The following is a 26,174-nucleotide window of genomic DNA, read 5'->3' as shown; positions in this document are numbered from 1 at the left end:
TGTTGTGGTCATGGGCCCTGATTGGAAAGAGGCGCAGGCTGTCCTGCTGTCTCTCCCTGCCGATGACCCACCTTGATGCTCTAGCTCCATCGCCATTGTAAACGCTAATGGGGAAATAGTACACCCTGCCATAATGCCCATCTCTGCCATGCTGTCGTAAAGTCTGCTGTACTAAAACACATTTGGACATCTTGGAAATATGCTTTCACTAATTTTCTATCGATCCTGGAACTAAAGAAATCAAAAACACTCCAAATAAGACTACAGTATGTGGCACAGATCCAACGCTTTTGCCAGGTCCAAAAACACTACATGCAAATCTCTTCTCTCGAGCTTGGCTGTCTGAATCTGGTGCCATATTACACTAATGTGTTCTAAGCAACTTGCGAAAACTGTGATTCCTGCTTTCTGCACCCTGGTATCTATTAACTTGTTCCTAATCATGTTGTAACTGTAGATTTTTGAGTCACTAAGAATACTGATCTCTGTCCACTTGATGCTTGTCATAAAGCTTTCCTAATTCCAGTTTTTATCTCACACTGAAGTGGTTTGTCCCATGATATATGGCCATGCATTACCTCTTCGAGTAACCTTTTGGTAATATATTTAACAACTTCTTGGAAGGGTCAGTGGAACGTATTATTTCATAATGTTTAATTTATGCTCCTTACTACATTTTGCTGGCCCATAGCAACAGCATTCACGTCGTGGGGCTGGAAATTGAAAGTATCCTGAGCTAATTCTGGATACTAATTATAATTATGCTTGCGTCCTTTTCAGGACGGACGATGACAGTGAGGTCAACATTTGTAATAAGATGGACACGAAAAGAAGAAGACTACATTTTGCTTTGTTTATAATATTTATTATTATATATTATATTTATATTATATATAATATATTATAATATAATAATTTGGTTAAAAGGTTATTATTTAACTTTTAAATAATAACTGTTAAAAGAAATGTCAGTTCAGAAATAAGGTAGCACACTGGCAGTTAGTATAACTGTTGTCTCTCAAGAACACCAGAAAATAGGAGAGGAGCAGACCACCTCATCCCTCACCTCCCCCTCCATTCAATGTGTTCATGGGTGACCTATGAGGGCCTCAACATCTTTTCTGTGCCAGTTCCCATAACCCTCAACTCTCCTGTCTTTCAAATGTTTATCTCCAACTAAGTATATCTAATGATCTGGCCTTCTCTGTCCTCTGGGACACAGATTTCCAGAGACTCACCACCTTCTGTGACAACAAATCCCTATGCTCTCCAGTTCTAAATGATTAAGGAGCTGCTGGAGACCAGCGCTAGATGGAACCTGTCATTTAGAACTGGAGAGCATAGGGATTTGTATGGTGTGGAACATGATATTAAATATAATGCTAGTAAGAGTGCTGTTATGATCTGTAGAACCAAAGAGGATAAATGTCTAAAATAAACTGATTTCAAATTGTCTGACAATAATCTTAGTGTCTGTGATAAGGTAAAATATCTAGGGCATTTTATTACAGAACAAATGACAGATGATGAGGATATTTATAGGCAACGATGCATGCTGTATGTATAGGCAAATATTCTATTGCGTAAATTTGGTGCGTGTGCAGATGTGGTGAAGATGTCGCTATTTAGAGCATACTGCACACCACTCAACACTGCGCACCTGTGGTCGAACTATGGAAAGACAAGTATGAAGAGACTAAATGTGGCATATAACGATGCCATGAGAACACTGCTAAGGAAACCTAGATACTGTAGTGCCAGTAATATGTTTGTGGCTGCAGGAGTCAGTACTTTAGAAGCTATCCTAAGAAGTCACATGTATAAATTCATTTGCAGGATAAATGACTCTAAAAATGTGCTTATTGTGGCCTTGTCAAACATAAGGGTTAGCACTACATGCTACGAGACACTGGTATCGTTGTCTCGTTTGAGGATATTGATCATTCTTTTAATCTGGATTTTTAACATGTATTGTGTTTTTTTTTAATATAATTTATGATGCTTTTATGTGATATACTAAGATTTTATATGTACTTTATGATATTTTTTAAATATGCAATGCATTTTTTAATGTAATGTTGCCCCTTGTCTGGACTTCGAGTCCGTAATAAAGTGTATTATTATATTATTTAGCTTGTTTATCACTCTCCCACTGGTGGAAACATCTCAACATTTATGCTGTCAAGCACCCTTAGGATCTTCTGTTTGAATAAGGTCTACTTTCATTCTTCTAGCCCCTCTTGATAGGTCAATGCTATAATTCCAAGAAATAGCCTGGTCAATCTCCTGTGGACTGCCTCCAATGCCAGTGTGTCCTTTTTTAGGTAAGTTGATCCAAACATTACACAGTATTCAAGGTGAGGGTTCATCAAAACTGTGTATGATAGGAACAAAACCTCCCTCTTCATAAACTTCAACCCCCTTGTAATAAAGGCCAACATGTTATTTGCCTTCTTAACTACTTTTTGACCTGCCTGCTGACTTTTTGTGTTTTGTGCAAAGCGAGCTTGATCCCTCTGAACTTTACATACTTGCCATCTTTTAATTTAGATAACAATTTCCATTTTGATTCCTCATGCTGAACTGCATACATCATATTTTGTCAGATTAGATTTTCTACATTTTCACCAAATCACTCAATCTAATATCCCATTGCAAAATGACGTCCTCATCACAACATGCCCTTCCACCTATTTTCATATCCTTGGCAAGCTTGGAAACACCACATTTTGTTACTTCCTCCCAGTCATTAATAGAAAACAGTAAACAATCTCGACTCAAAATGTCAACCGTTCCTTCTCTCCAGAGATGCTGCCTGTCCCGCTGAGGTACTCCAGTGTTTTGTGTCTATCTTCGGTGTAAACCAGCATCTGCAGTTCCTTCCTAAACAATTGAGGGCTAAGAACCGATCTCTGGATTAGTCCTCTTGCTACACCCATATGGCCTGAAATGGACCCATTTATTTCAGATCTTGTTTTCTATGTGACTGTATGTTTTCAATTTACACAACATACTTCTTCCAGGACCTTAGGGCTCTGAAGCTTTACATCAGCCTCTTACATTGCAAATGCCTTTGGAAATCTAATTATATGTCTTCTACCAATTCTAGAGTTCCCCTCTTCTGTCACTTCTACAAAGAATTCAAGCTCAATTGTCAAACATGATTTACCTTTCATAAACCAATATTGATTAGGTTTGATCATATTCAGCTTTCCTAAATGACCAGATTTTTTTTGATTATTGATTCAAACATCTTGCCAACAATTGATATTAAATTGTCCATAGTTTGCTACCTTCCTCACTTTGGCTGTTTTCCTATCTTCTGGTATCTTCTGGAATTTAGCAGGTTTTGATCATTTTGAACCAATGGCTCCACTATCTCTGCAGCCACTTAATTGAAAGCATTTGGGTGCTGGTGATTTGTTTGCCTATTGATCAGTTTGTTTCTCTTATACTCCACCCAATGTGACCAAGATCTGTAAAAATTGCTCCATGTTATTTGAAATGAGCCCATTTGATGAATGTATGCAATATCCTCCACAGTGATGACTGATGCAAAAAAAAAAGATTTAACGTATCTGTCAATTTTTGGTTTCCTTTTATTTTCCTTTTATTTCCAGCCTCATTTTCGATACTAAGTCACGGGGAGAGCATGCAAACTCTCGACAGACACTGAACCCAGTTCTATGGCACCGTGAGTCCACAGCTCCATTAGCTAAACTGTTGTATCTGCCACTGTTCATCTACTGACCTGTCCCAGCATTATCCCAGTTCACCTTACACAACTCCACCATTATAATTGTCCTCATTTAAGTTGAAGGTAGTGGTTTTGAACCTCACTTTCACACTGCATTTGGAATTCACCTACTCAGGGATCCAATAGAGCTCATGTCTCACAGCTCCGGCAACCCAGGTTCAATTCTGACCTCTGGTGCTATCAGTGTGGAGTTTGCACATTCTCTTTGTGACCCCACGGATTTCATATGGGTGCTCCAGGCATTTTCTGATGTTGCTCAACCAGCAACACTAGAAACAAGTTTTACATGTTGCAAGTTGAAGGTGACGCCTCGCTGGCAGAGGAGCTGAACCACTTCTTTGCTCGCTTTGAAGTGGAGCCACCCGAGACAGCCACATCACAGCACATGGTCCGCAGCAGCCTAACCCTCAAGATAGAGGAGCATGAGGTGAGGCGCACTCTGCGGGCCATAAATCCAAGGAAGGCTACTGGTCCTGACGGCGTCTCTGGACGCGTGTTGAAGGACTGCGCAGACCAGCTGGCTGGAGTCTTTACAAGGATTTTTAACCAGTCTCTGGCCCAGTCCACTGTCCCACCCTGTCTGAAGTCCTCCACCATAGTCCCCTTGCCCAAAAAAACCAACATCTCCAGCCTCAACGACTACCGGCCAGTCGCACTCACACCAGTGGTGATGAAGTGTTTTGAAAAACTGGTCCGGGGTCATATCACATCACTTCTGCCCCGAAGCTTTGACCCCCACCAGTTTGCGTACAGAGCAAATAGATCTACAGAGGACGCTGTAGCCACAGCTCTCCATGCTGCACTGTCTCACCTGGAGCAGCGGGGGAGCTACGTGCGGATGCTCTTTGTGGACTACGGCTCTGCTTTTAATACCATCCTTCCCCACAAACTGGTGGACAAACTGGGGGACTTGGGACTTCCACACTCCACCTGTACGTGGATAAATAGCTTCCTGTCGGGTCGCAGCCAGAGAGTCAGAGTGGGCCATCATACATCCACGGCCCTCAGCCTCAGTACCGGCTCTCCACAGGGCTGCGTACTGAGCCCCCTGCTCTACACCATCTACACACATGACTGCACCCCCGCCCACCACAGCAACACCATTGTCAAATTTGCGGATGACACTACGGTGGTGGGACTCATCTCCGGGGGGGACGAGTACGCCTACCGGGATGAGGTGGAACAGCTGACAGTGTGGTGTGAAGAAAATAACCTGCTCCTCAACACCTTAAAGACAAAGGAAGTAATAATAGACTTCAGGAAGAACAAAACGGACATGGTACCATTGACTATCAGAGGGGACTGTGTAGAGAGGGTGGCGGATTTCCGCTTCCTGGGAATCCATATTGAGGAGGACCTGACGTGGAGCGTGAACACCACTGCGCTGCTGAAAAAGGTCCAGCAGAGACTGCACTTCCTGAGGGTGGTCAGGATGAATAACATCACTCAGAGACTGCTGCTGTCCTTTTATCGGTGCTCCATTGAGAGCATACTAACATACTGTGTATGCGTGTGGTACACCAGCTGCACAGCGGCTCAGAGGAAAGCGCTCCAGAGGGCCATTGACAACGCCCAGAGGATTGTCGGCTGCCCTCTCCTTACCTTGGAGGACTTACACAGTTCCTGCTGCACCAAAAAATCCCAGAATATCATAAAGGACATTTCCCACCCCGGACACTCCCTGTTTGAACTGTTGCCGTCAGGCAGACGGTACAGATCTACAAGGACAAGGACAAATAAGACTAAAAAACAGTTTTTACCCCACTGCTATAAAAGCACTAAATGTAGCCGCCAAGGAACGCAGGGGCGATACAGACTAAGGGACTGTGGTAACTGTGGAATCGACAGAAGGATGGAGGGTTGGGTGTGTATGCGTGCTTTGTCCGTGATATTTATTTAGTTGCTTATCTTTAATATTTTACCTTGTATGTATCATTAGCTTTTAGAAATGTTTGAATGCTGCACTGACTGGCTGACATTTTAAATTTCGTTGTACATGGTTCATGTTACAATGACAATAAAGAAACTATTCTATTCTACATATTTAAACCAGTAAGTGTTTGTGTTATCTTACAATACAAGCATGTTTGCTCCGACATTTGCCAAAAGTGACTACCATTCAGAACATCACAAACATATGTCCATATGGCCCATTCCATTATGGCCCATCCAGAGTTTCCAAGTTCCTTTCATTGGCATAGACCCTAATCCCATTGATTTTCAAAAGATCCAATAATCTACTGAACTCAACCTTGAATACATTCAAACCAGGACATTCACAGCCATCTGAAGCAAAGACTCAGGGAGTAAACACCATAAATACAAAATTGGTTGATACTAGAATCTTGAGCAAAACACAAAGACCTGAAGGAGCTCAGGCAGGATCTGTGGAGGGAATGGATCAGCCACATTTTGGGTCAGGGTTACAGAGTTTAGGGGGGAAGAGTTGGGAAAACAGAAGTACACTGCGGGGAGGATGAGGATGAGGATGGGGGCCACGGGAAAGTGGGGGATGAGGTTTCAGTTGAAGATGTAGAATTCAATGTTTATAGGGGGGGTGCACGTCAGGTCACCAGGTCAAAGGGCTTGATGCACGGAGCCGCTCAATCCATCTGGACATCAAAGCTTCCAGTATATGTTGTTAATACACAAAAGAGTACTTTCCTACCGGTTAAAAACCGCCAAAATGGTGATTTTTTTGCGCTGTAAAAAATTGTGGAAGTCGGGGTAAGCGTGAGATACATGTACCCAACTTCAGAATTCCATAAGTGAAGCGAAATGAAGGTAAAGCGAAGCGAGAGCTGAAGGGACAACAACAGCTGAAGTGCTTGGCGAACATTGGCCGTGCAGATACCGAAATTTAAAATATTGTGAATTATCGTCTTTGCTCACTGTATTTCATCAACAGTAATTGATGAATGGCATTATTTTATTTTCTTGATTCCTTTGGTATCTAAAAAGGCTCTAAAATGTTAAAATCGCCCACAGTACTGAAGTGTGTTTTTACATACAAAAATAAAACGCTTCTGAAGCTAAATTTATCATTAAAAAAATCTCCAGACTTACGAGTGGTGTGTGGAAAAGTAAGTCTTCTATCATTATGCTATTGAGATGTATATTTTGGCAAATAATAAAATGCCCTGACAGCTTAAACACCCACTCCCTTTCAATATATTGTCAATTTGCTGAGGTTGATTATGTCCAATTAACAGCTAACAATTATGCCGTTCCTTGGCTTGCATCTGATTAAAATGTAGTTCAAACCCCACGTATGGTTTGCGATTTTTTTTAATGATACATTTTGCTTCAGATGCGTTTTCTTTTTGTATGTAAAAACCCACTTGAGAACCATTGGCAATTTTAAAATTTTACAGCCAGATTTATCACTTCTAAAACTTTTTAGATGCCAAAGGAATCAAGAAAAAACACAAATAATGCCTTATAGGGTGATTTCACGAAAGGTCACTGGAGCGTAGATCCGCACCCACATGACCGAAAATCTTAAGTGGAGGACATGCTATACATCCGGTACATGTTAGTGAATGGGAAAACAAGCACTTTCCCACCCGTTAAAAACAACGAAAATGTCCAGTTTTTGATCTGCAATTTACTGTGCCAGTCGGGGTGACCGTGAGGCACAGCCACCTAGATTTTCAGTCCAAAAAAAAGATAGAAACTAAGGTAAATTAAAGAGGGAGCTGAAGGTGCCAATCCAGCGGAAGTGAACAGCGGACATTTGCCGTGGAGATTTAAAGGTCCAAAATATCGGGAATCATCACGTTTGTTCGCTGCATTTCATCAATAAAGATAAAAAAGTCAATACTGCCTTACTTTTGATGAAATGCAGCGAGCAAACGCGATAATTCCCGATATTTTGAATCTTTAAATCTCCACGGCAAATGTCCGATAAGCATTTCTGCTGAATTTGCACCTTCAGCTCCCTCTTGAATTTACCTTAGTTTCTATCTTTTTTTTGGACTGTACATTTAGGTAGCTGTGCCTCACGGTCACCCCGACTGGCACAGTAAATTGCAGCTCAAAAACTGGCCGTTTTCGATGTTTTTAACGGGTGTGAAAGTGCGTGTTTTCCCATTCACTAACATGTACCGGATGTATAGCATGTCCTCCACTTGAGATTTTCGGTCACGTGGGTGCGGATCTACGCTCCAGTGACCTTTCGTGAAATCACCCTATTGTTGATGAAATGCAGTGAGCAAATGGCCAATGTTCGCCAAGCACTTTGGCAGTTGTTGTTCCTTCAGCTCTCGCTTCTATCTACCGTAATTTCTCCTCACTTTTGGAATTCTGAAGTAGGCTAAATGTCTCATGCTTATCCTGATTTCCATAATTATTTACAGCACAAAAATTGATAATTTCGGCGGGTTTTAACGGGCCTGCTACGCTGGAAACAATGGTCAGTGCCTACCTGCAGTACATCGCGAGTACGCCAGTTGGAGTAGGGTAGCAACAGTATGGGTCATGGTTCGTGACCCGACTGCCGTGCAACCTCCCTATACCATGTAGGAAGGAACTGCAGATGCTGGTTTACATCGAAGACAGACACAAAATGCTGGAGTAACTCAGTCTGACTGGCAGAATCTCTGGTGAAAAGGAATGTGGGTGACGTTTTGGGTCAAGACCTTTCTGTCTGAAGAAGGGTCTCGACCCAAAACATCACCCATTCAAGATTCATTCCTTCTCTCCAGCGATGCTGCCTATCCCGTTGAGTTACTCCAGCATTTTATATCTGTCTTCAATGTTCATACCGTCGGGTTGTAAGTTACCCAAGTGGAATATGAGGTAATATAGAATAGTTTTCGTCTGAATGTTCGACTCCTCGGTCCAAGCCTGTGCTTTTGAAGTATGCAACCGGAGGAATCTGTTCTCAGTCACCGCGGTGTTCAAGTTGTGCGACACAGCGGCTGCCATCCATCCATCCATCCATCCATTCATTCACAAAGGCGACAGACAGAGAGGAGGCGGCTTCCGAGCGATCAGCTGACACACAATGATCACCGGCCGGCCGGCCTGCCGTCGAGTGAGGGCGGCACCAGCTCCAGCTCCACTCCACCTCCAGCACTAGCTCCCCGGCATCCTAGCTGAGCATCGTACAGGCAAGGAAGGATGTCTCAGGGAGGAGACGTAAGTTCATGTTCCCGGCGGCCAAGTTAGAGTGAATCGGGAGCTGCTTAATCGGGGCCGTTCCTGCCCCCTCGCATCCGAAATCCCAACGTACCAGCTGCTTCCTCGCAGTGGACATACATTAACAAACTGTTATATTTAGCAGTCGACTGCTCTGGGCGTTTGGGCTGGTAATTTCACTTAATTTTTGAGGAAGCTGTCACGGGATCACGGTCACGGGATTTGCAATCTCCCGGTCCCGTGACATCGTTTTATTGTTTAACTTTGTTGTTCTCAAAGATCCTATAGCTGCTATAGGATCTTTGGTTGTTCTTATGCCGCCCAATGACAATGACATTCACAGTAAGTTAGAGTGTGGCATAATTTAAATGATTCGGAGGTTCATCCCATTACCACCAGGGGGCGCCGTGAGTGGCCGCCTCGCCAACGGTCTGTCTCGTCTTTTCTCTTCTTTGTGTTTTTAGTTTGGTGTGAAATGTATGTTTTAGTTTTGTATTTAGTTGGGGGTGGGGCAAACCTTTTTTTAATCACTTTCCTTGACAGAGATGCAACTTTTTCTGTGTCGTCCCAACGTCCGCAATGCGGTCTAACATCGTGGAGCTGGCGGCCTCTTGCTGGGAATTCGGGATCTGTGGACTTAACATTGTGGAGCTTCTTCTTCTTCTTTCGTATGGCGTGCACAGCCTAAAGTTGTAGGACAACTTGTTCTATTTGATTTTACTTGATTGTGCACGCCAGGTTGATTGCATTCGTCGAAACAGGGAGGTTGCAATCTCCCACCCCATTGTGGAGCCGGTGATCCCTTTGTCAGGGATTGACTTCGGGAGCTCCAGCCGCGGGAGCTTCGATCGCCCCGCCGCGGGAGCTTCGATCGCCCCGACGCAGGATCTTAGATCGCCCCGATCACGGGATCTTCAATCGCCTCTGCTGTGGATGGTTCGACTCCCCCGACCGCGGGAGTAAAAAGAGGAAAGAAGATAAGACTTTATTGCCTTCCATTGCAGTGAGGAATGTGGCGGAGCCGCTGTGGTGGATGTTTATGTCAAATTTTGTATAGTTGTGTGTCTTGTTGCTCTTTTGTTATGACTGTATGGCAAATCAAATTCCTCGTATATAAAACATAAATTGGCTAATAAATTATGATTATGATTAACTTCATTAAAAATTGTTACTAAAACAATTAGGTGACTGCCCCTGTTCCTCAAATTCAAATTCTAGAGGTGTGGTTGAATACACTGGGAGAAGTGTCAGAGTTGTCTGATTCCCTTAAATACACCAGTTTGTCTTGTTTTCTCCTTCATGTTTTGCGCCGTATATCTGTTGTTGATAGGTTGTCTTACTTATTGTGTGTACCTAGACGCTCAATTTGAACCTCAAGATTTAATTAATGTGTTTTTCCTTCAGGTAGAAATGAGCAGCAAAAGGCTTAGTGGTTTGGTGGCAGCAACCTTCACACCCCTGACAAATGATGAGTAAGAATGTGAACACAATTCAAGATTTAATGCCAACCGACTTATATGGCAACAAATGTATCATTTGGAAATATTGTTTTTTGTCTTGCAGTGAAATTAATCTCCCTGTCATTGGTCGATATATTGATTATCTGGTAAAGGTCCAAGGGATTAGAAATATTTTTGGTAAGTTTATGCTAGAACTCAATGTTCCATGTTCTTTTGCTATTTATCTCTCTCTCCTCTGACAACCCCTCACCCACCCTCAAATATCATATTTATCCTTGGTTTGCTCTCATAAGTTATAATAGGTTAATACAGCTACCTTGACTACACTATCTCCCACTCTGACTCTTGTAAGGACGCCATCCCTTATTCTCAATTTCTCCCTCTCTGCCCCATCTGCTCTCAAGATGAGGCTTTCCATTCTAGGACATCCAAGGTGTCCTCTTTCTTCAAGAAATATGGTTTCTCCTCAGCTACTGTGGATTGGTTTTGTCAATTTGGGATATCCATTGTAAATAGGAAGTATTCAATGCATGGTCATGACCACTAGATAAAAACTTTGTCTTGCATATGTCGGTATTTGGAAGATCGGGCAAGAGAATGATTCAGGGTGGCAATGAGATGATTCATGCAGGTGGATTCAAAACAAGGTCCTTAGTGAAGTAATCAGTTTTCTTTTCCATCAACAAATCCCCCAAAATTGTCAGTATCAACACCTGGGACTGGCATCTGTACTTTTGTTATATACTGCATAATGATAGTAGAACAAGTAGGAAATAAAAAATGGCACTTGTCCATCTAAAAAATAACCACATTGACAAGTCTTGTTTCAATATGCAATGAAATACTATATGAAAATTGGTACTGAGGAGAATGATGTTAGAAAACAATTACCAACCTTCCTCACAATCTAAACTACCAATTTCATGTTGTTTGCAAAGCTACTAATTGTACCACATGTATTGTCATTCAAAAATATACTATAAATAATGGAGGTTCCAACTCTGATCCATGTGGACCTTCATTGATTACAGAGCACCAGATAATGAATACCCTCCTCCACTCTTCAATTTTTATGACTAAGCCAATTTTTCAGCCAATTTACTACATCACCATGGATCCCATGTGATTTAGTGTTGTGAAACATCCTATCATGAGCAATTGTAAAATGTGGCGCAGCGGTCGAGTTGCTGCCTTACACCACAGACCCGGGTTCGATCCCGACTACGGGTGCTGTCTGTACGGCTTTTGTACGTTCTCTCCGTGACTGCGTGGGTTTTCTCCGAGATCTTCGGTTTCCACCCACATTCCAAAGGCGTACAGGTATGGAGATAAGTTGGCTTGGTAAATGTAAAAATTGTCCCAAATGTGTGTAGGATAATGCTAATATGTGGGGATCGTTGGTCGGCACGGACTTGGTGGGCCGAAGGGCCTGTTTCTCTGTATCTCTAAACTGAAGACTGTGTAGACCCCATCCCTTGCCCTACCTTTATCAGTCATCTTTATCACCTCCTCACATTTGTGAATTTGCACCTCCCCCTCAAAAACCAACACTGGATATCTATATTAAGTTCATGCTTTTCACAGTGTGAGTATAACCTGACTTTAGCAGTCATCATTAATTTCATTACCACAGATATAAATCTCAACAATGTGTTATTTCCTGGATTATCCCCAATTACCCATCTTAAACAAGGAAACATAGAAAAATGGGTGCAGGAGTAGGTCATTCGGCTCTTCGAGCCAACACCGGCCATTCAATATGATCATGGCTGATCATCTAAAATCAGTACCCCATGCCTGCTTTTTCCCGATATCCCTTGATTCCTTTAGCCCTAAGACATGGCCATTCGAAGGAGGGGTGCGTTGGGTACGACCACACCCCCCTTTTTTTCCCACCTAAGAAAAAATCACCAAAAAAAGAAAAGAAAAAAAAATCAACGTTTTCACTTTGGAAACGGCCAGTTCTCTGTTCCCCTGTCGCCGGGCAAGAGTGGCTGAATCTGAACCCAACGGCTGTAACCCCAACACCAGACGCCGCTGCGGTGGAGCACGCCTCCCCCCGACGCCGGGGCCCAAGCCATCTTCCCCACACACCACCCCTGCTGACCCCCGCAACCCCCGCTGGGCTCATGCCACCCCCACGGGGCCTACGCCACCCCTGCTGGGCTCATGCCACCCATGCTGGGCCCACGCCACTCCCACTGGGCCCACGTCACCCTCACTGACCCCCGCTGGGCCCACGCCACCCCCACTTGGTCTATGCCACCCTCGCTGACTCCCACTGGGCCCACGCCACCCCCGCTGGGTCTATGCCACCCCCGCTGACCCCTGCTGGGCTCACGCCGCCTTCATCCCCCCACCGCCCGCTGGGCCTGCGCCACCTTCATCTTCACCCCCCCCCCCGCAAGAAAGAGGCGGGGGATGTGAGAGGGGGGAGGGGGTGAGAGAGGGGAAGGGAGGGTAGAGAGAGATGGGGGAGGGGAGAGGGAAAGAGGGAATATCTTTAGTGAGATTGCAAAATTAAGGTAGGTAGGGAGGGGGGGGGGGGGGGGGGGGGGGGGGGGGGGGGGTGGGGGGGCAAATATGCAAGCCGACAGCCTAATCGTTAGAGTTAAAAGATAGCCTAATCGATAAAGAGCTGAGAAGGGGAATCTGAGCTGCCAAGGAAACGTACTCTGAGAAGTTGAGGAGCAAGTTCTCAGCTAATGACTCTTCTTCAGTTTGGAAGGGCATGCAAGAAATCACCAGCTATAAGAGGAAAGCCCCCCGCTCTTTGGACAATCGTCAGCTGACGAATGACCTGAATGGGTTTTACTGCAGGTTTGAAAATCAGAAACATAACCCTGAAATCCCCTCCCCAACAAACACAGCCAGACCCCGGTCTGCAAAGAATGGACCCTGCGCCCTCTCCTTCCCATTCACCACTTCACGCCTACTTAAGGCAAGAAAAGTATGAAAAGAGTGGAGGTACAAAAAATTGCTGGAGAAAATCAGCGGGTGCAGCAGCATCTATGGAGTGAAGGAAATACACATGAAAAGAGTGGACCCTTTCCCACCCAACACTTCACACCTACTCACAGCCTGACCTCAGTCTGCAAAGACTGGGTCCTTCTACACCCATCCCACTCCAATCACCACTTCACACCCAATTACTCATTTTTAACCAGTCCCTGCCTGCTTCAAAGTCTCCACTATTGTCCCTGTACCCAAAAAGGTAAGGATTACTGGTCCTAAGGACAACAGCCCTGTCGCACTGACCTCTGTAGTCATGAAGACCGTTGAAAGGCTTGTACTGGCCAAGCTGAAAAATATCACAATCCCTCTGCTGGACCCTCTGCATTTTGCATATCGGGCCAATCGATCTGTGGATGATGCAGTCAATCTGGGCCTGCATTTCATCCTCCATCACCTAGACCGCCAGGGAACCTATGCGAGGATTTTGTTTTTATTGTTTTTAGCTCTGCATTCAACACCATTGTGCCAGAACTACTACGCTCCAAACTTTCTGAGTTGACTGTGCCTGAACCCCTCTGTCAGTGGATCACCAGCTTTCTGACAGACAGGAAGCAGCATGTGAGGCGGGAAAGCATATCTCGGACCCGCAAACGCTCAGCATAGGAGCACCGCAAGATGCGTACTCTCCCCTCTCCTCTACTCTCGCCACACCAATGACTGCACCTTCACAGACACCTCTGTCAAGCTTCTCAAGTTTGCGGATGACACAACCCTGATTGGTCTGATCCAGGATGGGATCTCTGTACTCTTTTCAGTTTGACATCTTTCCTATAACATGGTGCCCAGAACTGAACACAATATTCTAAATGTGGTCTCACCAAAGTCTTATACAACTGCAACATGACCTCCCAACTTCTATACTCAATACTCTGACTGATGAAGGCCAAAGTGCCAAAATACCTTTTGACCACCTGATATACCTGCGACACGACCTTCAAAATGGTTCATGAACCATCAACCATTCCTCTGCCCACCTGGCTAATTGATCCAGATCCTGCTGCAATCTTTCACAACCATCTTCACTATCTGCAAAACCACTCACTTCTGTATCATCAGCAAACTTGCTAATCTTGCCCTGTTCTGTGAAGTTTCACAGAGTGCTGGAGTAACTCAGCGGCCCAGGCTGAGTATAGAAGTTGGGAGGTCATGTTGCAGTTGCATAAGAAGTTGGTGAGGCCGCATTCAGAGTGTTGTGTTCAGTTCTGGGCACCATGTTATAGGAAATATGTCATCAAATTGGAAAGGGTACAGTGAAGATTTATGAGGATATTGCCAGGACTAGAGGGCCAGAGCTATAGGGAGAGGTTGAGTAGGCTGGGACTATTTCATGGAGCACAGGAGGATGAGGGATGATCTAATAGAGGTGTATAAAATCATGATTTGAATAGATATGGTTGAGTCTTTTGCCCAGAGTAAGTGAATCGAGGAGCAGACGACATAAGTTTAAGGTGAATGGCAAAAGATTTAATAGGAATCTGTGGGATATGTTTTTCACACAAAGGGTGGTAGGTGTATGGAACAAGCTGCCAGAGGAGGTAGTTGAGGCAGGGACTATCGCAACATTTAAGAAACAGTTAGACAGGTACATGAATAGGACAGGTTTGGAGGGATATGGATCAAACGTGGGCAGGTGGGACTAGTGCAGATGGGGCATGCTGGGCCGAAGGGCCTGTTTCCACACTGTATCGCTCTATGACTCTATATCTTTCCCTCTCAAACCCATTCTCCTGCCTTCTCCCCATTACCTCTGACACCCGTATCAATCGAGAATCTATCAATCTCCTCCTGAAAAATGTCCATTGACTTGACCTCCACAGCTGTTTGTGGCAATGAATTCCACAGTTCACCACCCTCTGACTTAAGAAATTCCTGCTCATCTCTTTCCTAAAGGAATGTCTTTTAATTCTGAGGCTGTGGCCACTGGTCATCGACTCTCCCACTAGTGGAAACATCCTCTCCAAATCCACTCAATCCAGGTTATTACCAGGCTGCGACACTGCAACAGCTTCAATACAATACAATCAATATAATCAGTTTTATTCATCACATTGCACATAAAGCGCAAGTGAAATGAATTTGTCAGCAGCGGTACAATGATAAAGAACACACAATACACAATAAAAATTTAACACAAACATCCACCACAGCATTCATCACTGTGGTGGAAGGCACAAAAATTGGCCAGTCCTCCTCCATTTCCTCCATTTCCCCCTGTGGTCGTGACCAGAGTCCAGAGTCAGTCCAGGATCGGCTGTTCCCCACCGGAGACCGCGGCTTTAGGTTGGTGTAGGCCGCAGGCCGGCGGTCGAAGATTTAAAGTCTCTCCTCTGACAACCCCTCACCCACCCTCAAGTCGAAGCTCCCCTCTAGGGGTGATGGTAAGTCCACGCCGGGTCCGCGGTAGAAGTTGGCCGCGGGCCAGCCGTGGAAGCTCCTTCTTCTCCCGGGTCCCCCACGAGGGATCCCGGGCTGTAGACGCCGCACCAGCTGGAGCGCTGCAGACCGCGGCTTCAGGCTGCCGGCTGCCGCAGGCCAGCGAAACGGAGCGCCCCCTCCGGCGAGCCCCAGTGAGGGCTCATGCGCTCCACACCAAGAGTCCACGCTGCGCCCGCCGCTGAAGCCCCAGGCGCGCCTCCGGGAAAGGCCGCCCGATCCTCGTTGTTAGGCCACGCGGCAGACGACCTGGAAAAAGTCACCTCTCCATGGAGGAGGCGACCAAAACGGTTTCCCCCACACCCCCCCACACCACCTCCCACACAAAACACAAAAAACATACTTTAAAACATACTAAAAAAACAAAAAAAAGTTGGAAAAAAACGGACACGCTGCTGACAGGGTGACGGTTTGCAGCGCCCCCACCGACCAATGTTGTTCGTGAAAGTTTCACACTGTGTCCCAAAGCTTGTGTCCTGTGTCTTGTCCTGCATCACCCAAGGCAGCAGAGATGTTATAGGAGAGGGCAAGCACCGTAACAAAGTAGATCACGATGGTTTGGATAACATTCAGGAATGTCTATGCATGTCACATCATGAATATTACTGAAGAACGGTCTTGACCCGAAATATAATCTATACCATTTCTCCAGAGATGCTGCCTGATCCACTGAGTTACCCCAACACTCTGTGACATGTCACCTATCCATGTTCTCCACAGATGCTGCCTGACCCACCGAGCTACTCCAGCACTCTGTGAAATGTCGCCTATTCATATTCTCCGCAGATGCGGCCTGACCCACTGAGTTACTCCAGCACTTTGTGACTATTTTCCCTACACCCATCTGCCCAAGCCCACTCTCCCCCCTCCTTTCCTATGTTCCTTTCCACCCATAAACCTCTCTCTGCCTTTACATTTCACTCCTCTGTGAAATCTGCTCTACTTATCTACATGCATTTTTCTTCTTCACTTTTTGGTCATAGAATGATGCAGTGTGGAAACAGGCCCTTCAGCCCAACTTGCCCACACCGACCAACATGTCCCATCTACACTAGTCCCACTCACACACGTCTGGCCCATATCGATCTAAATCTGTCCTATCCATGTACGTGTCCAAATGTCTCTTAAACAGTAGGATAGTCCCAGCCTCTGGCAGCTCGTTCCATACACCCAGCACCCTTTGTGTGAAAAAGCTACCTCTCAGGTTCATGTTAATTTCTGAAATATTGGTCATAAATTTGGTGCAAAAATGCTCGAAAATAAGGCTCAGAATGCATCAGAGAGCATCTAAAACCCCTGGCATCGAGGGACTTCACGCTTCGTGCATGTGATGTAATCCTGTCATGCTACCCCCCTTTTTGAAAAGCTTCGTACGGGCCTGTAAGAGCTAAATCTAACCCTCTCTTGAAGCAATATTTGCAACTCGTAAGTGACCTCGACGATGGCAAACTAGGATACAAAGATTTATCAATGCCCCAGCCTTTTCCTTTCTTGCCTCCCTGTATATACTGGATAGATTCCATCAGGACAAAAAAAATTATCCATCTTAATGGTTTTTCAAAATAGTTAACACCTCTCTCCCTCCTTTCCTTCCTTCCCCCATCTGTTTCCTTCTGCAAATCGTCCCTCCCTTATTTGGTTCCACCTATCGCTTATCAGCCTTTGACTCCACCCCCATCAGCTGAATTCCCCCTCCCCATAACCCCTTTTCCATTTCCACCAATCACCTACATTGTTTTTTTCCCCCTCTTTCATTTGCACTTTACTTCTCCCCAACCTAGCTCCATTAGCCTATTATAACCCCACCACCCCTTATCAAATGTGGTACAGTTCTGCAGTTACATTTTGTTTGCAGTTTCTCTCATTCTCACACTGGTCATCAACATGGGGTAAAATTCCTTACATAAGTAAATGTCCAACCTAATTTGCTATGCTTAAGCTGATGTGAAAATAGTTGTATTAATTACAATTGTTGAAATAACTACTGTACCAATTTCCAGAACTGAATTTATTTTAAGAACCAATATTGTCATATGTTTTCTTTGTTGTTTTCCAGTCAATGGAACTACTGGGGAGGGCATGTCACTTAGTGTTGAAGAAAGAAAATTGGTTGCTGAAGAATGGATTAACAAGGGAAAGGGCAAGTGAGTGCTTGTATATTTGGATACTGTTCATCACAACCATACACTAGATGTCTATTTATATATTTTAACGATCCAGAGTGTAAAGCATGCTGCTTGTGCACAGTTTTGATCCTAATGCACATTGCTCATGCAAGAACCTTGCCAGTGAAGGAATGACAGTTGAGCTTCATGTTCTTCTGTACAGTCCATGTGCACACATTTCCTGACAGAAGTTGCTGGATGGCAAGCAAGAGAAGAAACACTTAGTTTATTTTCATTCTTGCCCAAAGTATCTCAGACCACTTCAAGTGCTCATCCATAGCCCTTGACAATTTAAATTTTGAACTAAATTTCTGTTCGAATCATAAATGAATTCCACTTGAATTATTTTATAAGTTTCCTAAGATTGAATACATTGGAATCTTGCTATTGAATTCCATTGCAGTGAACTCTTTATCATTAAAATCATCAGTCATGGTCCCTGAGCTTTACCGCTGGGTGTATCGTGATATCAATGGTGCCATGTGAATATGGTTTGCACACACAGTAAAAATACTGTTCTATGGATACCTCATTTTTAATGTTGTGTGGCTGGCTTTGGCTTTAATAATAATAGAAATAATTCTAAACATTCCAGATGTATTTTTAGAACTGATCAAATGAACTGTATTGAGAAGTAGGAGATCTTGTCTTTCCATTTTAATGCATTTAAGGTCATCATAAGTCATAAGGGATAGGAGCAAAATTAGGCCATTTGGCCCATCAAGTTTACTCCGCCATTCAATCATGGCTGATCTATCTTTCCCTCCTAACCCCATTCTCCTGCCTTCTCCTCATAACACCTGACTGAGTTAGAATGTGGAATTTATGTTAGGTTGTACGGCAACAAGTGATACAAAAGCAACAGCATTATTTTGTGTGAAATGTAAATATACAGTGGCTTGCAAAAGTTTTCATACCCCTTGAACTTTTCCACATTTTGTCACGTTACAACCACAAACGTAAATGTATTTTATTGGGATTTTATGTGATAGACCAACACAAAGTGGTGCATAATTGTGAAGTGGAAGGAAAATGATACATGGGTTTCAAATTTTTTTACAAATAAAAAACTGAAAAGTGTGGCGTGCAAAAGTATTCAGCCCCCCTGAGTCAATACTTTGTAGAACCACCTTTCGCTGCAATTACAGCTGCAAGTCTTTTGGGGTATGTCTCTACCAGCTTTGCACATCTAGAGACTGAAATTTTTGCCCATTGTTCTTTGCAAAATAGCTCAAGCTCAGTCAGATTGGATGGAGAGCATCTGTGAACAGCAATTTTCAAGTCTTGCCAGAGATTCTCAATTGGATTTAGGTCTGGACTTTGACTGGGCCATTCTAACACATGAAAATGCTTTGATCTAAACCATTCCATTGCAGCTCTGGCTGTATGTTTAGGGTCATTGTCCTGCTGGAAGGTGAACCTCCGCCCCGTCTCAAGTCTTTTGCAGACTCTTAACAGGTTTTCTTCCAAGATTGCCCTGCATTTGGCTCCATCCATCTTCCCATCAACTCTGACCAGCTTCCCTGTCCCTGCTGAAGAAAAGCATCCCCACAGCATGATGCTGCCACCACCATGTTTCACAGTGGGGATGGTGTGTTCAGGGTGATGTGCAGTGTTAGTTTTCCGCCACACATAGCGTTTTGCATTTAGGCCAAAAACTTCAATTTTGGTCTCATCTGACCAGAGCACCTTCCTCCACATGTTTGCTGTGTCCCCCACATGGCTTGTGGCAAATGGGACTTCTTATGGCTTTTTTTCAACAATGGCTTTCTTTTTGCCACTCTTCCATAAAGGCCCGATTTGTGGAGTGCACGACTAATAGTTGTCCTGTGGACAGATACTCCCACCGGAGCTGTGGATCTCTGCAGCTCCTCCAGAGTTACCATGGGCCTCTTGGCTGCTTCTCTGATCAATGCTCTCCTTGCCCGGCCTGTCTGTTTAGGTGGACAGCCATATCTTGGTAGGTTTGCAGTTGTGCCATACTCTTTCCATTTTCGGATGATGGATTGAACAGTGCTCCGTGAGATGTTCAAAGCTTGGGATATATTTTTATAACCTAACCCTGCTTTAAACTTCTCCACAAATTTATCCCTGACCTGTCTGGTGTGTTCCTTGGGCTTCATGATGCTGTTTGCTCACTAATGTTATCTAACAAACCTCTGAGGCCTTCACAGAACAGCTGTATTTATACTGAGATTAGATTACACACAAGTGGACTCTATTTACTAATTAGGTGACTTCTGAAGGCAATTGGTTGCACTGGATTGTATTTAGGGGTGTCAGGGCTGAATACATTTGCACGCCACACTTTTCAGTTTTTTATTTGTATAAAAAATTTGAAAACCATGTATAATTTTCCTTCCACTTCACAATTATGCACCACTTTGTGTTGGTCTATCACATAAAATCCCAATAAAATACATTTACGTTTGTGGTTGTAACGTGACAAAATGTGGAAAAGTTCAAGGGGTATGACTACTTTTGCAAACCACTGTAGAAAAGGCCTTTAGTTTATTGTCTTTCATAACATTGAGGACCCCAAGCGCTTTACAACCTGTGAAACCTCCACTCCGCACTGGCAGCAGCCTCTATCTACAGCCTGCCTGTCATTTCTATCTTTTTTTAAATTTTCAGTTAGTTCAAAGTCTGTTTTAGGGGGAAACGTTTACTTTTCTATGTGGGGGAGGGGGGCAGGGTAAGGGGGAAAGCGTCTCCCAGTCTCTTACGGGCGGGGAAGCGACTATTTCTCCGAGTCGCGTCCTCGCCCCCCACCTCGCGGCCTACCAGCTGCATCGGAGCGGCCTTTCCTGCCGGGGACCGAGTACCGGACCAGGGCTGCTACAGTGGCGGCGCAGTGCTGGAGTCACCGCGGAGCGGGCGATGCCTACCTGGGTCGCCGTTTGGAGCTCCGGAGCGTTGGGCCGTTGCTCCAACATCATGGAGCTCTGGTGCGAAGAGCTTCCAACGCGGCCGGCGCTGACCGCCATCGTGGAGTCCTGGGGCGCCTTTCAGAGGGCCTACAGCAGCAATCTCCACCCGGCACGGCCTACGGACATTGGAAGCCGCCGACTCCGGTAGGAGGGGGCCGACTCTGGTGTCCACGCCGCTGAGGACGTCCCGCAGCCCCGACGTCGGACTTGTATCACCCCGGCGAGCGGTCCTGGACATCGGGCCGCCCGTAGCTGCAACTGCGGGCTTGGGGAGGCCCTGACCACGGGAAACAGTGGAGGAAGAAGACTGACTTTGGTGCCTTCCCACACAGTGGGAAACTTTAATTCTGCTGTGTGGGGATGTTTTGTGTTAAATTCTATAGTGTGTTGAGTCCTGTTTATTTTTATTGTATAGCTGTATGGGAATTCATTTCACTGTGCCATCTGGCACATGTGACAATTAAATCTCTCTTGAATCTTGAATCTTGAATAAATAACCATATAACAGATAACCATATACAATTACAGCACGGAAACAGGCGTCCTTGACCATTCTAGTCCGTGCCGAACACGTATTCTCCCCTTGTCCCATATATAACCATATCTATCTATCTATCTATCTATCTATCTATCTATCTATCTATCTATCTATCTATCTATCTATCTATCTATCTTCTATCTATCTATCTATCTATTAATATATAAAACTCAAATCCGTCCGCCTGCAGTACGGATCCCTTCCTGCCTTTTGATTCGTTGACGGCTGCTCCTTCCGGGATGTCGGGAGTCGGGATGTCGGGAGTACAGAGAAGGTTTCTCCAGACTGATTCCTGGGATGTCAGGACTTTCATATGAAGAAAGACTGGATAGACTTCGGCTTGTACACGCTAGAATTTAGAAGATTGAGGGGGGATCTTATAAAAAATTCTTAAGGGGTTGGACAGGCTAGATGCAGGAAGATTGTTCCCGATGTTGGGGAAGTCCAGAACAAGGGATCACAGTTTAAGGTTAAGGGGGAAATCTTTTAGGACAGAGATGAGAAAAACATGTTTCACACCGAGAGTGGTGAATCTCTGGAATTCTCCACCACAGAAGGTAGTTGAGGCCAGTTCATTGGCTAGATTTAAGAGGGAGTTAGATGTGGCCCTTGTGGTTAAAGGGATCATGGGGTATGGAGAGAAGGCAGGTACAGGTTACTGAGTTGGATGATCAGCCATGATCATATTGAATGGTGGTGCAGGCTCAAAGGGCCGAATGGCCTACTATTTCACTTAATTTCTATGTTTCCCTCTCCTCACCCCTCTAGGAGATTGAGAGGGGATCTTATAGGAAACTTACAAAATTTCTCACGACACAAGCAGCACCTCTCAATGGCCAACGATTTGCCACATATGATGTTGCTGAGTCACCCATCCCCCAGCACCAGCCCTCTCCCCCACCCCCCTTCCCTCTCTACCCCACCCCCTTCCCTCTCTCCACCCACTCCCCCTTCCTCCTACCCCTCTGTCCCTCTTCCATCACCCCCCCAGAACAAGGGATCACCCCTCTCCTCCTCCCTCCCCACTCTTAGATTTAAGAGGGAGTTGTCTCCCCTGATCCCCCTCCAGGCTCAAAGGGCCCTACTATTTCACTTAATTTCCCCACTCTTCCCTCCCCCCCTCTCTCCCCCCCACCCCTCTCCCACTCCCTCCCTCCTCCACCCACCCCACCTCCCTCCCCATCACCCCCCCCCTCCCCCACATCTCTGTCCCCATCCACCTCTCTCACCCCCCCTACCCCGCTCTCCTTTCCCTCCCAAATCTGTCCCGTTTTCCCCTCCACCTCTCTCACTCCTCTCCCCTCCCTCCCCTCTTCTCTCCTCCCTCCCCCCCCCCCCTCAGCCCCCCCCCCCCACCTGTGAGTTTGGGCGGTGGTTAATATGAGTGCTCCCCCCCCCCCCCCCCCCCCCCCGCAAACGCTGTTGGGGAAACAGACCCAACGGGTCTGCACTTGGTCTAGTTAATATATAAAACTCAAATCCGTCCGCCTGCAGTACGGATCCCTTCCTGCCTTTTGATTCGTTGATGGCTGCTCCTTCCTATCAGCTTCCAACACACTTCGAAACAAAGTTGCAAGACAGGAACACTGAACTTTTCACTGCTGCAGCAGGCAGGGGAGGTGCAATTGAGGGAGGCAGGGGAGTGCTGGAAACTTACATTTGGCAACGGCTTCAGTTCCATTGGAGGAGACGGGTGCATGGTGGAATATTGGGTTGGGGGAATCACACCATTGGGGGAGCAGACCCAACGAGTCTGCACTTGGTCTAGTATATATATAAAACTCAAATCCATCCGACGTCCGCCTGCAGTACGGATCCCTTCCTGCCTTTTGATTCATTGACGGCTGCTCCTTCCTATAAGCTTCCAACACACTTCGAAACAATGTTGCAAGACAGGAACACTGAACCTTTCACTGATGCAGCAGGCAGGGGAGGTGCAATTGAGGGAGGCAGGGGAGTGCTGGAAACTTACATTTGGCAACGGCTTCAGTTCCATTGGAGGAGACGGGTGCATGGTGGAATATTGGGTTGGGGGAATCACACCATTGGGGGAGCAGACCCAACGGGTCTGCACTTGGTCTAGTAACCATATAAATGTAGGGATGTTGTTATTCAGCAATGACAATTTTTCTCACAACAACCTCCATCAACCATAATAATCATACACAATTAATTTTAATAGTATTGTTTGATGAACAAATTTATCATTTTACCAGGAAGGTTTTTGCTGCTTTTCAAAATAGCACTTTACGACCCCATACAGCTTCTTGTGGGCAGCAAGGCCTCAGCTGAATTTCTCACTAAAAATGGTAGCACTTCCTCAGAATCCCACTAACATGACAGCCTAAATATTTGTGCCCAAGACTCTGGTGCTATACTACAACTTTATTACCAAGAGGTGAGAATGCTGCCATAAAGGACGCGTGCATACAGCATAGTTGAAAGATAGTCACCATGTAAATGGTTTTCGAAAATTCTGGGTGAAGAGTAAACAATTATGTCCAACTGAAAGTGCGAAGAAGATGAGTGATTTTTGGTTTTGTTGTGAAATCCTGCCCCCCCCCCCCCCGTTACAAAAGCTAATGTTTAGCCAAATTAATTCACCATATATAACAGCTAATAAGTAAAGAGCACTGGATACAGCAAAAGCTATTTAACTAGGCAACATCTTGGCTGTAGTGCCAGAAGTAGTTTATATCTGATGCCAAACTATCTCTATCATTGTTAAAAGACTGGCATACACAATGACTGTGGAAAATTGCCCACTTGTAACCTGTTTACAAAAATGCAAGACAAATCCAGCCCATCAAATCATTGGCAACTCCCAATCATCAGCAAAACAATAGAATGTGTCACTAACAGGGCTGTTAACTGGCTCTTAGTAATTACTTACTCCCATGTACCTGGTCTGTAGTTTGAAGGACTACTTGGCTTTATGGCCTGTGGCCCAAAGATGTATTTAAGAGCTAATTTCTAGAAGTGACAGTGACTGCTCTTGACATCAAAGAACCATTTGACAGTGAGTCATTAAGGAGTCCCAGAAAAAACTGAAATGAATGGGCATCATGGACAAAACATCATGTGGGTTAACTTACAATTTCATAAAGGAATATGGTGTAGACGTTGAAGATCACTTGTCTCAACTTGCAGTTTTTCAGGGCGGTGTCTTGGCTCAACTTTCTTAGTGTAGGTATGTTACAAAACCTACCTGAATCGTGGCTGAGCATCTGCCCCACCCCTTGTGTGTGATTTTGGAGCTGTTTGGAGGGGGCGGGTTTAAAACGCGATTTTTACTAGGCTGTTCCAATCGCAGATGTTCAGCCTAGTAAATCATTAACGGAGAATCGCTGCAAGACCCGGTCGCAAAAGCTATTATTAGTTTTATAGGCCTCGATAATATAGATATAATAGTTTTAAAATTACTGTCTCATTCCGCAACCTCTCGCAGCCCCAGGGTTTTATAGAGCAAACAATTAAAGGTATGTACCTTATTTTTACATTAAATGGGGCATATATATAACCCTGAATATCAAGTTATCTATAGCGAGTAGTTCATTTTGGGCTTTTTATATCCCGCAGTATTTTTCTCGGCATTTGAGGGCACTAATCCAGCGCGATGTCAACGTTCTAAACCAGCGCGTTCCACATGAACCCACTAGAAAGCCGATTTAAATGGGCATTTATTTACAGCAATTGAACACTAAATTCCTTCCATTTGGCTTATAAATTAATGTAAATTAGATATAAAAATCATGTTATATTGTGAATTATTTGTGAATAATCTTTGGACACTTGGGCTATTTAAAAATGTTAATCTTTCCTTAAGAAATGGGCTTTTGACTATCCAAGATCACAGCTTTTTTGTAATGTCCATTGAAAATCAATAGGGAATAAGATGCTAATTTCCGAGTATGAAAATGGCCATAACTTTTTTAATACTTGAGATATGAAAGTGAATTTGGTGTCAAATTAAACTTATTGTTATGCTTTATCTGATGGGATAAATTGCAGACTTGATTTTTAAATCTCAAAATTTTGTAACATTGCTACTTAGTGTGCTTCTTCAATCACATTCTATCATAAGGTTAGTAATGGGCTTGTTTGCAGATGATTGCTCAACAGTCAATTCCATTCTCAAATCCTGAGCCACATTAAGACACCTTTGCTAAGATCTAAACAACATTTGAGCATGGCTTACTAACTAGTATATGCCCCACTACAATGCCAGGCTATGATTATTTGCAGCAAGATATTCCATGTGATTATCATTGTCACACATTGCGCACCTATCATCAACATCCTGTGGTCATCATTGACCAAAAACTTCAACTGGACCAGCCATTCCAGGGCTACAAAAGCAGCCCCGAGGCAGGGTATCCAATCTCAAATCAAGAATTTAATAGAATGCTGTTAATTTACATTAAGTTTAGTTTATTATTGGCATGTGTATGGAGGTACCATAAAAAGCTTTTTGTTGGGTGTTATCCAGTCAGCGAAAAGATTATACATGATTACAATCCCACCATCCCCAGTGCAGATACAGGATAAAGGGTATAATATTTAGTTCCAAAAGTCCAACCAATGATAGTTCAAAGGTCTCTAATGAGTTAGATGTGAGGGCAGGCCCGCTCTCTAGCTGGTGAGAGGGTGGTTCAGTTGCTTGATAGCAGCTGGGAAGAAACTGTCCCTGAATCTGCAGGTATGCATTTTCAAGCTCTTGTATCTCTTGCCTGA

The 26,174-nt window shown here is 44.6% G+C and overlaps 1 protein-coding gene across 2 annotated transcripts in view; it reads left to right on the top strand.

Moving 5' to 3' along the window:
* Positions 1-8,725: 8,725 nt before the first annotated feature.
* Positions 8,726-26,174, top strand: part of npl (N-acetylneuraminate pyruvate lyase (dihydrodipicolinate synthase)) — a 44,099-nt gene continuing 26,650 nt past the window's right edge. The window contains exons 1-4 of one of the 2 annotated variants that reach the window (XM_055642152.1): positions 8,726-8,899; positions 10,304-10,371; positions 10,463-10,536; positions 17,864-17,951. In XM_055642152.1, the coding sequence (XP_055498127.1) occupies positions 8,882-8,899; positions 10,304-10,371; positions 10,463-10,536; positions 17,864-17,951 (248 nt within the window). In that variant the 5' untranslated portion in view covers positions 8,726-8,881. The other variant, XM_055642153.1, reaches the window with a different exon arrangement.

Source organism: Leucoraja erinacea, chromosome 10, assembly GCF_028641065.1.
Source record: "Leucoraja erinacea ecotype New England chromosome 10, Leri_hhj_1, whole genome shotgun sequence".
Taxonomy (NCBI): domain Eukaryota; kingdom Metazoa; phylum Chordata; class Chondrichthyes; order Rajiformes; family Rajidae; genus Leucoraja; species Leucoraja erinaceus.
The sequence above is the reverse complement of the archived record's forward strand: the minus strand, read 5'-3'. Positions and strand labels throughout refer to the sequence as shown.